The sequence below is a fragment of the Calliphora vicina genome, chromosome 1 (assembly GCF_958450345.1).
Source record: "Calliphora vicina chromosome 1, idCalVici1.1, whole genome shotgun sequence".
Classification (NCBI taxonomy): domain Eukaryota; kingdom Metazoa; phylum Arthropoda; class Insecta; order Diptera; family Calliphoridae; genus Calliphora; species Calliphora vicina.
Genome location: NC_088780.1, coordinates 132,983,147 through 132,999,449, shown reverse-complemented (window position 1 = coordinate 132,999,449; position 16,303 = coordinate 132,983,147). Strand labels below are relative to the sequence as shown.

Below are 16,303 nucleotides of genomic sequence, written 5' to 3'. Positions count from 1 at the left end.
AAAGAAAATCATTTAAAGACCGTAAAAAATTACCGTCGGTATATCATCATCACCATGTCCTAAATACATACAACCAGCGAGTACAATGCTCGTATATTGCTGGTATAAAAAATACGTCGGACGCGGCGTTACAACATTTGAACTTTGCACAACAATGAAAACGCGACAATATTCAAGTTGTGCATGTTGTCACATTTAAATTGCGGATTAGTTGTTTACTTATAAATAGTTGTTATTGTACCAAACAGACAAATTCACAAACACACAGATACATATCCACTCGCCTTTATAAGCGAAAAAAGGAGAGAAATATTACACACATACATAAACAATACTTACGTTTAGGATTATAACAATTCAGAAAATCTGTTGCTTTTTATAGCAACGCGAACAAACACACTTTATAACAAATTGGTGCTGCTGCTCCTTTTGTAAGCGATATTTCTTGTAAATGCTATAAATAGTAGTATTTTGTATGATAATGTTGTTGTATAATATACAAAAACAATGTATATTTATGATTGGTGGCATATGATTTTTGTTGTCGTTGTTCTTTTTCTCTTTCACTTTGAGCATTTGTGATAATTTTTATGACTTTTGCCAACTGCCCCATTTAATAGATTTACTGTTTGCAGTGATTTTTTCACTTTTTCTCACTCCCTCCAATATTGTTTTTTTTTTGGAGTTTTCTTTTAATGCTGCATTAATTTAACATAATTTTTGGTTTTAATATAATGTTTTAATGGCTACAAATTGTTTGTTATTTTTATTATAGTAATACTCCTTAAGTTAAGAAGTTTTCTCATATGTATATTGTTGTTATTGTTAAATTAATTGTATTAGTGAATGTTCTCTTAAGCATATTATATCCTTATACACGCAAAGAAAAAATATAGTTGTGCATGTTTACTGTAACCATTTCAATATTTTTACAAGTTTTTGAACCATATTATAGTCACAGTAACTATTTATATGATTGTGTAACCATAATATGGTTAATTTTCGATTCACATAATTGTATCAATCATATATATGGTTACAGTAAACAAATATAACCGAATTCGCGGTTTTTCATGGCTGCACATCGAAACCGTAATTCGACTTCGATTCGGAGTCTTCTTTTTTTCAGCAGCAACATTTGTATTTTTATGTATGTCATTCCGTTTGTAATTTCCACATTTTTCATTTGCGACCCTATAATGTTCTATATGAGCATTTCTACCGAAAGATCCAGCGTGACCAAAAAATTTAAAGTTCTTGAAAACATTTTTTTTATAATATTTTCATATGGAATCAATCAAATTTAACTAATGTAATTTCACATTTATTCATAAACTATTTCCTGATATGTGTTTGAATGCAAACTTTTCTCATTTGGTTATTATTCTATTGCACGTTTTGACTTTTGTACTCTAAAATCTTAATCTTTACAAAGAGTCAAAGAAGGAAATATGTGATCGCAAATAACTGTAAGTTTTTGCTTTGCATTATCGCATATTTCGATGTCCCGTGCGACATTGAAAAACAACATTTGCTCATTCCACATTGAACATTCTTCACGATGGATTTGCGGACATGGCCATCTCATGTGGAGGTGATGTGAACTGGCCACTGAGATCTTATGGGAATTTCTTAAGTCGTAGGTCTATGCGTAAAAGCAACAAAACACAACGGCCCTCAAAGCCATCATAACCTCGGTCTCGTCATCGGTAAAATTCAACCAGAGTTATGGAAAATTTGACAACGGATATGCGCCACCCAGCGAAGCCGCAGCGGATATTACCACGATGTTATATTTCAAACATAATGGCATCGATAGGTCTTTCAAAGGAATAACAAATAAAAATAAGAAGCGCTTAATGAATAAAAAAATTTCGCTAATATCTCACATACACTTTGTTTTATTAAAATTTAAAGACTTACTAAAAGACCCTTTAGTTTTTTAATAAACTTTAATTTTTAATCTTGTGTTCCAAGATGTTGGCTGAAAAAATATATTTTTAATTTAAAATTTCTAAGTATTTTGATCCAACTGTAACTCGAATAATACGTAATATAGAGCTTTTAAACAGAATTCTTGGATTCAGATGACAGAAATAGATATAAAAAACTCATAAAATAATTTTGTCCAGCTTTATTTGATTAAATGGGTAATAGGTTATTCAATCGATTAACCGTTAATCGGTTAACCAATTAATTTTGGTCGGTTAACTGTTAGAATAGTTTGAAATTGCCGATTTTCAAATAACAAATAACCCGATTAATTTGTGTCGATTATCCGATTAACCGAAATTCCTTTTTTTGCACTTTAAAAAATTGTTTTGTATTTATTTTTCCGTTTCAATTCAAATACAAATTTCAAATTAAAATTAGATATTTTTTGAACATCCAATAAACATGATTAGTGAGTATGTATAACAACTGACATATTTAATTTACATGTATTTGAAACTTTGTTTGTACTTACATGTATAGACGAAACTCTTTTTTTAAAATAATAAGTCTTTTATCATAACTAAACGAAACTATTAAATTAATCAAAATCTAAAACAATCCAAAAAGGAATATTCTTTATCATGATTTCTTTTGATTTCTCCAACATATACAATCAGCGAAAGAGTTTTTTCCAAGAAAAGTTTTATTAAATCTATAGAAAAAATCTCACTAAAACCCTAAAAAACTCACACATCACTCATTTGCTGCAACAACGTCATAATTCAAAAAAAAGTCGTTTCGAGAAAAACGCCTTTGAATATTTTATGACATTTTACTATTTCTTAAATAAATTTTCAACAAATCATGCCATTTCAGAAATATAAATAGTGGATGTTAATATCTTTCTAATCTGTATTTAACCCAAATTTTTACTTATCAAATATACGAGAAAACATGAATTTTAATTTTGATGTTTACAACAAAAAAACAATCTCACACAAAAAATAATTGACTTTTTTGAAAACTTATTAAACTATATGAAAGATTATAGAATAGCGCATATTTTGTATTACTTAGTTCAAAAAACATGGATTTTGAGTTATGACGTTGTTGCAGCAAATAGGCGATATGTTTACAAAAATTATCTCAAATACCTTATTTGCTGTTTTTTTATGTTTTTATACCCTTCACCTTCGTGAGAAGGGTATATATAAGTTTGTCATTCCGTTTGTAATTTCTACATTTTTCATTTCCGACCCTATAAAGTATATATATTCTGGATCCTTATAGATAGCGGAGTCGATTAAGCCATGTCCGTCTGTCTGTCTGTCTGTCTGTCTGTCTGTCTGTCTGTCTGTCTGTCTGTCTGTCTGTCTGTCTGTCTGTCTGTCTGTCTGTCTGTCTGTCTGTCTGTCTGTCTGTCTGTCTGTCTGTCTGTCTGTCTGTCTGTCTGTCTGTCTGTCTGTCTGTCTGTCTGTCTGTCTGTCTGTCTGTCTGTCTGTCTGTCTGTCTGTCTGTCTGTCTGTCTGTCTGTCTGTCTGTCTGTCTGTCTGTCTGTCTGTCTGTCTGTCTGTCTGTCTGTCTGTCTGTCTGTCTGTCTGTCTGTCTGTCTGTCTGTCTGTCTGTCTGTCTGTCCGTCTGTCTGTCTGTTGAAATCAGTTTTCTGAAGACCCCAGATATCTTCGGGATCCAAATCTTCAATAATTCTGTCAGACATGCTTTCGAGAATTTTGCTATTTAAAATCAGCAAAATCGGTCCACAAATGGCTGAGATATGAGGAAAAACCCAAGACAACCTCGATTTTTGACCTATTTTTTTACCTATATCTGGATTACTAAGACATTAATATAGACAATATGGATATCTAATGATAGATATTTCAAAGACATTTGCAACGACGTATATAAGACCATAGTAAGTTGGACCTACAATGGGTCAAAATCGGAAAAAAATTTTTAACCCGATTTTTTTTTTTTTTCAAAAAAAAAAAATTTTAAAATTTAAAAAAAAAATAAATTTTTTAAAAAATTTAAAAAAAAAAAAAAATTAAATTTAAAAAAAAATTTTAAAAAACAATCGAAAATTTTTTTTTTCCAAAAAATTAAAAAAAACAACTGGAAAAAAAATTAAATTTTTTTTACCTAAAATTTTGAAGTATAATTTGGTGAAGGGTATATAAGATTCGGCACAGCCGAATATATCACTCTTACTTGTTGTATATAAAATTCGTTGTTGTATTTTCAATTTAAAATGAAAATAGAAATTATTCGGTTAATCGAATAATTTTAAATTAAACGAATAAATCTAAACCTCAATTAATTATTTGCTCGATTAATCGATTAAACCAGAAACCCGATTAATTGAATACCCTAATGGGTAATGATATTTTAGCGGAAACGGCATTTGCAGTTATTTCAATAAAGATAGCAGAAAGTTAACGCTAGTCTAGCTGAAAGGGTATTTTTAGCTGTCCAGATTTAATTTTAATAGTGTGACTGGGAACAAGATATACAGCTTTTCTAAGAAATATTTTATTGTTGATAAAGAAATTCTATTCCTAGAATTAAATTTATAAAGAAAATTACTTAAATTTTAAAAGAATTTATGACATGCTATTTTATAAACAAAAAACGTAAAAGTACTAAGTATTTGCAATAGGTATGTATATATGCAGTATACTTTATATGAAAACTATATAAAACAGCAGGCAGGATGTACGAATAAAAAAATAAGAGCAGCAACAAAAGAATATAAATGTTTTGCAAATTTTACTAAAATCACGTACAAAATATTTTTATCAATGAAAATATGACTTGTTGCGCTTGGGAAATCCAAAAAGAAAAAACACTGAACATAAGATACCTATTAGAAAAAAATTAAAGATGAAAAGAAATCAATAGCAATTGTAACTATAAGATGTAGTTGTGAACATATATGTACATAACTATGTAACTAAAGTATGTATTTACCTATGTACTAAAAGTCATTTGTATAATACAGATGTATTTATATAGATAATGTTTTCCTTTTGTCAAAGGATTTCATGATTGTTAGGGTCTCTGCTTAATCTGTATTAGTTGAATAGGCATTATAAAAGTTAATCTCCTGCGGTTAGTAAACGTGTGCAAAAACAATAGACAACAAGACGCCCATTTAAGAAACCACTTCTTTTTTTTACTCTCTATTATGAATGAATAAAAGTCAAAATTTAGGATTTGCCAAAATCTCACTTTACACTCAGCTATACACACACACACTCATTGAAGAATTTTTGCCGGAAAAAGTCAATGGTGGAAATATTTGACAGGTAGTCGAATTTCGAAATTATACACAGGTAGTTTTGAAAATTTAGTTAAACATGGTGTTTGTCAGGCTGCTGTTGTTGTTAGTACAACCTGATTTGGACCAATGACATTTCGATATACATATATGTATGTATGTACTATGTTTTCGAACATATACCCTACAGGTATTTGTGAAATTTCGCACATATTTGTTGTTAATTTCTGTTACGGAAATACAGTAAAGGAAGGAAGTTTATTTACACATGTATGTGTTCAGCTCGGTCAAGGAAATAGATATTAAAACTAGTGAGGAGGCTGAATTTAAAACAGTCTCAAACAGGTGATCATTGAGTAAAGATCACGTACCAGGATCTTTAAGGAAATATTTAACATAAATTTTAACATAAAATGACGTATAAACGTAGAGAAATGAGAAATTGCAATCAAGATAAATTAGGTAGGATTTGGTGAAAACAAATAAATTTTTAACAAAAAAAAAACTAATATTTTTATTTATTTAAAGGTATAGCTAAAACCTGTGCCATGAAGGAGAAAAGCAAAAATGCGGCACGCACCAGACGTGAAAAAGAAAATGCGGAATTTTTCGAATTGGCCAAATTACTACCACTACCAAGTGCAATTACATCACAATTGGATAAAGCCTCCATAATACGCTTGACCACCTCATATTTGAAAATGCGCCAAGTTTTTCCCGAAGGTAAGTACATACTTATTTACTATCAAACTCTCGCCAACTTTAAACGCCTTGAAATATCTAAACTTGCGAAGGATTTAATTCTTAAACAATTAGTGACTCTTTTTCTTTTATTATTATTATTAAACGTGAGACAGTTGTTGTGTTTGTTATTGTTAAGCACGCGTTTGAACTTGTGTCCTGATTTTTTATAGTGTGTGTATGTGTTTTTTGCCTTCACTTCAAAGTCACATGTCCTGTTTGTTAGAGCGAGTATCACACGCATTAATTTCCTGCGGCTATGTCAAATGATGTGTAATGGTTTGTAAGTTTGCCTGCCTTTAGCATGGGGGGATTATTCTTTTTTTTATGTGCTAAAAAATTTCACGTTTGTGTTTCATCATGTTGTTAAATCACAGCAGGATATTTGTTGATTGCAAAAAAAAATCATCGCTAATATGTTAGAAATTATTTTGTTTAAGGAAGTACAATATCAGAAGTATGTCCTTGTAATTGGTGGGCAGAATTAAAAAATAATAAGTGGGAAAATGGAAAAACAATAAATTGAACTTTAGTAAGAAACATCAAATTATTAGACACATTTGCAATATACCCCCATTTTCTCAATCTCTGGTTAATTTTTATCGTGACGATAAACTGACAGTTCTCATACAAAAAAATGTTAATTGGAGGTTTATCGTTACGAAAAACGATAAACAGATATTGAGAAAATGGGGGTTAAAAGAATAAAATTGAGTCCGTATTTTGTGATCTACAATTTCCCATAGGTTCTCTATGGGATTAAGATCTGGTGATTGGGCAGGTCACTTCAAAACATGTTCATCAACGGATTGTAACCGAATGCTTACGAGTGGGGTCATTGTAGTGCTAGAATCGCCAAACTAGGGTCATACATTTCTTCAGCGTATGGATACATAATATCGTTTAAAATATATATTTTTCCAATATCTGTCACAGTTTTTTTTAAGATACCAATTTGGACTCATGTCTTGCCTAGAAAAACAGCCTCACAACATAATATTGCTAACGCCAAACTTGACTGTCTTTATTGGATCCAGTCTCTTTCCGTTCAGGCATCTTACAAATGTTCTCCCATCATTCTCAGCATTTTAAATAGTACAATATTTGGATTAATCTGAAAATCCATTTCTGTCTCGATCAGTTCAAATGTTCTTTGAAAAATTTTTCTTAGAAATAATAGGTTATTTCACTGGGCGATAGCCATCAAGACCTGCCTTTTAACAATGAGGCTAAAAGTTCGAGAACTAATTTCCAAATTTAGATTATTTTAGATAAATTATTTTGTCTTGGAGTAGCTTTACGAGGTCTTCCTCCCAAATTTAGAGTATTTGTCTCACGAAATTTTGTTATAATTTTGGAAACTGCTGTATTATTAATATAAACTTTGCCAATATTTTTGTTTAACTGTCATATTCAAACTCATCTCAACATCCGCTCAATTTTTGTTTGTATTTTTTTATTTTCATTAAATAATTATTAACTAAAAAAAATTAAACAAAAGCTTTTTATGTATCATATATAAAAACAGCAAGAAGGTGGTAATAAGCCTAGCCAAAACCATCATTAAAATCATTGACATCTTTAGCATGATATGGAGAGTGGGAGCGCAAATAACAAAAGCAAATTCCACCCCATTTAAACAAGTAGTCTCGTCATGTTCTTGTTTCCACATTCTAATTACTTTAGTACCAAAAAAAAAACCATAAGGAAGAAAACAACAATAAAAAATTTGTTTGACTTTATAATAAAAACTGTTGTTTCCCACTTAGAGCAGCAGTTTTTTTTTGTTGCTGTTCGCATGTAAAGTGGAAACAACTTCCCATGATGTTGATGAAGTGGGAAAAAAATAAGTGGGTGGTTGGGTTGGCTGGTAAAAAAATAAACATAGAATAACAATACATAAATGACAGACGCAGCGACAACCTACTGAGAGTGGATGACTTTAATTGTTTAAAAAATATTTTGATGACATCCTGCTGTTTCCTCTCTTTTACTGTTTTTTTCTTCTTTCTTTTTAAATAATTATTATTCTTTACTAACAGCTTTTTCTTATATGTTTTAGGTTTAGGAGAAGCTTGGGGTTCTTCGCCTGCCATGCAAAGAGGTTCCACTATTAAGGAATTGGGTTCACATCTTTTGCAAACTTTAGATGGTTTCATATTTGTAGTAGCACCTGATGGCAAAATTATGTACATCTCAGAAACCGCCTCTGTTCATTTAGGTTTAAGCCAGGTAAGTGTTAAAAATAAATATGAATAAAAAATATGTAAACTCAATTGCTAAATTATGCGCATAAATTCAATTATTATGCACAACGACTACAAAAGTAAAGAACTCTTAAAAAAGTTGTTCCTTTGTTGGTAAACAAATTTACATATCCTTAGTTATATACATAAATTTTGCTTTGTCATTCATTTAATAATATACAAAAAATATTTGGTGTCATTTGTAGGTTGAATTAACTGGCAACTCAATATATGAATATATACACAATTATGATCAGGATGAAATGAATGCGATATTATCCCTACATCCTCATATGTATCAAAATCCGGTAAGTGCTAATTAAAAAAATGTCTATATACTAAAATAAAACCGTATACTTAAGTAGTATTTTGTTTTTATTTTATTCTACTCTCTCTATCTCTCTCTTTTTCTCCCTTACTGTTGCCTTGTTTTATATTATTTTAATTGTTAAAAAAAATCAAAGGATGCATTTATAAATTCTTTACACCTAACACAGACAAATCCCGCCTCCGTTGGTAGTCCAAATGGTTCCACAAATTATGGTGTGGCCGGTGATCGTGGCTGTCATACCATTGAAATTGAAAAACAATTTTTCCTGCGCATGAAATGTGTCTTGGCCAAACGTAATGCCGGCCTAACTTCTTCCGGTTATAAGGTAAGTGTTTTAGAATTGATCTTATATTTAACAAGCTATTAATTGTATTTGTTTTTTGCAGGTTATTCATTGTTCTGGTTATTTGAAAGCCCGCATTTATCCCGACTATGGTGATGGCCAAGGTGGTTATATACAAAATCTTGGCCTGGTAGCTGTTGGTCATTCCCTGCCTACTTCAGCTATAACCGAAATTAAACTTCATCAAAATATGTTTATGTTTAGAGCTCATATGGATTTGAAATTAATATTTTTAGATGCTAGGTAAGTTAAATTTTCTATTTTATAGGTTTTTATATGCTAACCTTACTTTTTAAGAAATTGCTAATAATAACATAAGGGATATTTTAAGTTTCCTGTAAAGGTTTGTAATCTTGATCTAACCATATTGCAAGGATACTGTAAGAACACATGAACATTTTGGATAAAAATTTAAGTAATTGTTATCCAAATCTTGTGATTGAAAACATACCGTGATCTGATAATGCTTCCTTCGAAGTGTATTTTTAGGTCCGTACTTTGCAATTTCGTGCTGGAAACCTCATTTGCCTTAATTTAAAAAAGGTCATATTTATGAAAACTGAAATTACGATATATAGTTTCCAAAATTACAGTGAACTCGCAATAATATGAACTAATTAAAACCAGGCCAGTTCACTTTTGCAAGATTGTTCATATTTGAGAATGGCATCTAATTCCCATATACAGCTAGGGAAAAAAACAAAAAATAAGCAGTTAAAAAGGCTTTAAAATATGAACAGCTTAGTTCACTAAGTTCATATTTTAGAGTACCCTATGGAAGTAAAAACTGTTCATATTTTGGGGTGTTCTTATTATCGCGAGTTTCTATTGTTTTGTCACTCACTGTATTTCAATTAAAAATTATAAATAGATATAAATAAAAAAAGATATTTAGAATATGTCATGAGTTTCCTATTAATTCAGAAAATTCCGATTTTTCTTAAATACTAAATACGAAATTCCCTTTTCAGTTTTTGTTTTATTCAAATTTGCACTCCAAAAACTACCTAATTTAAGAATTTGTTTCAAATTTATCTTTATTATGGAAATTTAATATAATGTAAATATGTAATCATCACACTTTCCTTAACACTTACTTTAACAAGCGGCAGCCATTTTTTCTCTCAATGCTTTTATAAACAAAAAAAACCCAACTAAATAAAAACAACAAAAAATAATACACTCAACACCCCACTCATCAAGCACGAGAAAATCGTACAAAATCCCCCTGTTAACTCCCCCTTAATAAAAATAACAAAACAACAATACAATACAAAGAATCCAGCAAACAAAACAACAAAAGCAAACAAATCATTTCCCACTTGAAATAGTGTCTACAACTTTGATTTTGCCATTCATTCATTCATAGAATCTCTATTGCCAATGGAAAAAAAAACAAAACCCATTGCAGAGAGAGTAAGAAAATATACAACATACCGTTATAATACAATGGGAAGAGGGTAACAGGATATTATAAACGCACAATTACCCTTATGATGTTAACAAAACAACAATAACAACAGAAAAAGGAAACAACAAAAAGCATATTGTTTTCATTATGCATGAAAAAAGGCTTTTGCTACTAAATTTACCTCCCTCCCCATTTATTATTTGAAGTATCATTTGAAATTATTGGTATTTTCAAAGAAACTTTTATGTATATTTTTTTAATTGAATTAAAGTTATGTAAACAGTACATATTTTTGTTTTTTTTTTGTAAATTTTACATTTTTTTATTGCTTTTTTCTCTTTGCAGAGTATCACAACTAACTGGCTATGAGCCTCAAGAACTTATTGAGAAGACTTTATATCAGTATATACATGTGCAAGATGTTATGGCCATGCGTATTTCACATCAAATACGTAAGTATTCCCCCCCAGTTATTATAATCTACCAATGCCACTCCAATTTCCCAGCACTTTGCTTGCTTCATTTTATTTTCTGTTTTTGTTTTAAAACGTTTAACTCAAAATCTAGTTATTTCCATTTTTGTTTTTCTTTTGCCTTGTGCTTTGGAAAAACATTAAACTTATGCTTGGTATTCACCATTCGTAAGCGTTTAATCCTTTTTGGAAATTGTGTTGTGCTCAAAAATAATACAAAAAACAACACAACAAGCGTAATGTTTTTCTTTGAATTTAGTAACTTATTGTTTTTATTTATTTGTTTATTTACAGTTTTGTACAAAGGACAAGTTACCACCAAATATTATCGTTTCCTAACAAAGGGTGGCGGTTGGGTTTGGGTGCAATCCTATGCCACATTGGTGCACAATAGTCGTTCGTCGCGACAAGTTTGCATTGTTAGTGTAAATTATGTTTTAAGGTAAGTTTTATGAAATATTTAAGCTATTTTCTTACATATAACGGGTAGAATTTGTTATTTGAGAGAGAAAGGAAGTCTCTGGCCCTCGTTAATTTTAAGTCATAATCAATTTTTAAATTTATTACAGATTTTTAAAATAAATTTTGTATGAAAATTCTGTTTTATAAACCTTTTATAAAATTAAAAATTGATTATGAATAAGGGGGTTAAGCTTTTTGAGGTTATACAATTTAATTTCGAGATTATTTTAGAAAATATTGAGTTTTTGCTAAAATTTCCATCTATTATAACGAGGAATTGTGCAAATCGATTTAATAAGTAATTCTTGACTTCATCAATTTCAAATCAAAGACAAAAATAAAGTGGTAATTCCATTCTAAAATTGCTCAACAAAACAATTTTATTAACCCGTCAAAATAAATTTAAAAAAGTGAACTATTAGTGTGTGAGACCGGCGTCACCATTTATCAAAGTCAAATTTGCGTCACCATTGGCGGTTTAAATAGTTGTTGAACATTTTTAATTAAGTATTTATTTCTGTATATCACTAAATTTGTAGAAATCTAAGCTAAACCAACTAATCATATCCTCTCTTCTCATTTTTAGTGAACAAGAGGCCAAAGACTTAGTACTTAATGAAATCCAAACGGGTATTATTAAAACAGAACCTATCTCAACGCCAGCACCCATACCAACCCCGGCTCTACATGCCAGTCATGCAGCAGCCGTTGCCAATGTACCGCATCCAGTCACAGCTATAAACAATGGCAATACAGTTCTGAGACACACAGCACCCGTCCTAACACCCAGCCTTCTAAGTACAAGCCCTAAATTGGAGGCCTGTTACGAAACAACGGTGGGTCACTTGCCAGCAGCTGTGACACCAGTATTAAGTACAAATAGTAGCTCAAGTAGTAGTAACAACAATGGTTACCTAAATCAACATCAAGCACCGCCGCCAACACCACAGCAACAACAACATCAACCACAACATCATAATAATGATCATCAGCAATTACATCATCACCACCACCATCATCACCATCAGCCAGAGCATATGCAGCAACATCAAGCAATAAATCAACAGCAACATTTACTTGATATAATGGAACCGCATCAGTCACAGGGAAATCTTAGCTATACACAATTATATCCCATCAATGAGTCGGTAGTTAGTTCAAGTAGTTCATTGGGTCATGATCCCATGCATCAGTATCCCGATACCACCACTGGCAGCGGGTACTACAGCAATAATAATTATTATTACGATGGCACGGTTGATGTAACATCTGCCTCCCTGATACGACCATTTTCGGCCAATTCGAATAGTTGTTCTAGTAGTTCGGAGAGTGAAAGACAATTGTCAACGGGTAATGCCTCCATTGTTAATGGTACTTCGCCACAAACCACCTACAGTGATCTCAGTCATAGTTTTGAATTGAATTATTTCTCGGATAGTAGCTCCCACCAACATCATCATCAACAGCAGCACCAACAACAACATCAGCAACAACAACAACCACATCACTTACAACATAATACATTAACCGAGTTAGTATCCCCTTTACAAGGGCATCATTTAACACAACTAGATCATCAAGCACCACCATCACAACACCACACTCTTACACAATTAGAACTGCAGCAGCATCAGCAACACTCTAACCAAAGCCAACATCAGCAACAGCACATTGTAGCGAATAGTTTTACGGAAACGTTTAAAAATGTAAATGGACCCCACTATACCAGCGTTATAGTAGAACCCCAACACTACATAAACAATGAATTTGTGCATTAACCTTTAAAGTTTTTGAGAAATCAAAAATTTATTAAGATACTTCTTCAGCCACCGCTACAAAACAACAAAAAAATACGTTTTCTATTACTTTCTATTGTTGCAATGCTATTTGATATAGAAAATATGTACATCAAATTTAAATATGGCTGAGCCATTTTTATATACAAATATACGAGTTCATACATATACATATATAAAATCTATTTATCTTATTATAATTTTATATTAAAATTTTATTATACCTAACTTTAGTTTTTCAAATTATTAATGGTTTATTTAATTTAAATGTGTTTTGTTTTATTACTAATATGCCTAAATGTTAATATTTTATTTATTATTTGAATTACAATTTATTTTTTCTTCTCATATTTACTAACCTTTTTATTATAAATTTATATTTAAATTGTTATTATATATAATTGTAAGTTATTTAATCATATATTTATTAGTTTAATAAATTTATTATTTAAAAAATATATACATAGTTTGGAAACAAACAAAATTTTGTTTCATAATATAATTTTGTGGAAAATCTCATTCGTTGTAAATATTTAAGTAAATCGTGTGTATGCATAATCCCATATATATACTTATATATACAAAACAAATTTGTTTATTAGTAAAAATATATATAAAAAGAAAAAAAAATAAATATTTGTATTTATAATTGTAAGTTTTTCTATAAATAATATATATTTGAATAAGAAAACAACAAACAAATTAAATTAAACAATAAAGTGATAATTAACATGCAAATCCAGTTGTTTCTTATAATTCCTCGAGAGTTTTGTATAATATCGCTATCATATATTGTGATTTAGTTGGTAATTGACTAGCCATCAATTTGTTTACGTAGCGAACAATTTCTTGTCCGCACATGAATTTGTCTCGTTCGGACAACTCTTGTCGATGTTATGTTCTAGTCAATAAGTTGAACCGTTTCTTCAAAATGATGTTCCCAAATTCATTTACTAAATGGTTTAATTGATTTATTTAGGAGTGAAGTGACCAATAAATTCACATAAATTATCTCAGTCTGATTATATGTACGAATTGGGTTTTGTAATTTTAGTATGTAGGTATGTAGTTAAAAAAGTTTTTTTGTTGAAAAAAAGTTTTTTTTTTAGAAATAAAAAGTTTTCTTCAAACAAATTATGGCAACACTGGTTCTAGTTAAAATATCGTTGTCCAAGGTGCATTTAATAAGGTGCCATCGGCAGCACAGCTGATTATAGAAATAGTACGCACAAATGTCAAACTACATATATAAAAAATATTCGCCCGTATGTCAAACTCTATATATAAAAAATAAGTGAATTCGCCTGTATTTATTTCAATTCGCCACTGCTGTCACCTTGTTAAATACGCCTTGATACGCCTTGGTCAGAACATTTCAAGGCGTATTTAACAAGGTGACAGCAGTGGCGAATTGAAATAAATACAGGCGAATTCACTTATTTTTTATATATAGAGTTTGACATACGGGCGTACGGGCGGATATTTTTTATATATGTAGTTTGACATTTGTGCGAGCTATTTCTATAATCAGCTGTGCTGCCGATGGCACCTTATTAAATGCACCTTGGAACAATTGTTCGCACAACGACAGACACAAGGCGTATTTAACATGGTGACAGCAGTGGCGAATTGAAATAAATAAAGGCGAATTAACTTATTTTTTATATATGTAGTTTGACATTTTCGCGTGCTAGAACAGACATTTTGTTTTTGTTCAAATGTAGAGCAAATGTCGATATCAAGGCGAATTAAAATATTGTTATTTAAAATAAAAAATGTAAACATGAACAAAGTTTGACTAATTAGGCCTTGACTCACAATAAATTAATAATATTGGTTTGGTTGTTAACTTTACATACTATTTCTCACGCATTATTATTTTCGAACATTGCAGCTGTCATATGGCAACCTCAATTAGTTTTGAGTAATATGGTAAACCTTTAAACAGTGGTACAAATCTGATAAAATGTGCTAACAATTGTTACCTTTTAACTACGGTTAAAAGGTAACGGTAACGATAATTTGGATTATTTCGGTAGCGGTAGCTTAGAGGTAATGGTATTTTAATGATAAATGTAATTTTATTTTGAATTAAATTATTAATCAAATTTACAGCAATTAAAAATAATTGACAAAGGTTTCATTTTATTATATTTTAAATTTTGTAGATTTGTTCATTGAAAGTGTGACCAATAATGGTGACCAAATTTTTTAGTTTTCCTATGATAGTTGTATTGCGAGGAAGTGAAAATTAAAGAAAAAAATGTATAGAAAATTAATTTATTTTTTTAGCTTTTATAAAAACTTTCTGTCAAAAGTGTTTTATATTACACATGTTTTACACACTATAAATTTTACTGTTCAGTTTTGTTGGAACATGACATATCCTAGCTATTACAAAAGCAGAAAAAGCTGCCCAATCCACCGAAACTGCGTTTCGACATTCGAATCTAAGTCCTTTTTCAGTATAGCCAAATGATAAATGATCTGACTGATGGACCAAAAGTTTTGCCATTTAAGCAAAAATATTAGAGTGTTGGTATGTCATTTGTTAAAACAATTGTTTAATGACAATTCTTGACTTTTTATGTTCATCACGAATTGTGTATAAATAAATCAAATCACAAATTTATGTTACTAGGTGTTAAATTCTCTCAAATTCTGCCCAATCCACCGAAACTGCGTTTCGACATTCGAATCTAAGTCCTTTTTCAGTATAGCCAAATGATAAATGATCTGACTGATGGACCAAAAGTTTTGCCATTTAAGCAAAAATATTATAGTGTTGGTATGTCATTTGTTAAAACAATTGTTTAATGACAATTCTTGACTTTTTATGTTCATCACGAATTGTGTGTAAATAAATCAAATCACAAATTTATGTTACTAGGTGTTAAATTCTCTCAGAATAAAATATATAATGGCCGCCGCACTGGCTAAATCAATAGTTTGTTGTACTGTCCACAATTGTCAACAATATAAATAAATAATTTTCAAGAATATACCTTACTAACATACATTTTAGGTAAAATGTATTGTATAATAAAACTAATTAATTATTTTCATATAAAATTAATTAATACATATTGTTATTTTGACCATTTTATGGCTTCATATTACTGGATTGTATTACAGTAAATACAAATAAAAATAAGAATGTGATATTTTTAGACCTGTCACACCACCGTACCAGCACCTAACTACAACACTGCGTGTGTATGCTCTAACAATACAACACTGTTTTTCGAACATTTGACTTATCGAATAAACGAGTCTCGAAGAAAA

At 30.3% G+C, this 16,303-nt stretch overlaps 1 protein-coding gene across 3 annotated transcripts in view; it reads left to right on the top strand.

Moving 5' to 3' along the window:
• The window catches only part of sim (single-minded), a 61,777-nt gene extending 48,477 nt beyond the window's left edge, over positions 1–13,300 (top strand). Inside the window, exons 2-9 of one of the 3 annotated variants that reach the window (XM_065508289.1) lie at positions 5,744–5,938; positions 8,019–8,188; positions 8,409–8,510; positions 8,667–8,858; positions 8,920–9,119; positions 10,633–10,739; positions 11,055–11,202; positions 11,809–13,298. In XM_065508289.1, coding sequence (XP_065364361.1) covers positions 5,764–5,938; positions 8,019–8,188; positions 8,409–8,510; positions 8,667–8,858; positions 8,920–9,119; positions 10,633–10,739; positions 11,055–11,202; positions 11,809–13,000 — 2,286 coding nt within the window. In that variant the 5' untranslated portion in view covers positions 5,744–5,763 and the 3' untranslated portion in view covers positions 13,001–13,298. Of the gene's footprint in view, positions 1–5,743; positions 5,939–8,018; positions 8,189–8,408; positions 8,511–8,666; positions 8,859–8,919; positions 9,120–10,632; positions 10,740–11,054; positions 11,203–11,808 lie in introns of those variants that run through there. The other 2 variants (XM_065508297.1, XM_065508306.1) reach the window with 2 other exon arrangements.
• Positions 13,301–16,303: the final 3,003 nt, after the last annotated feature.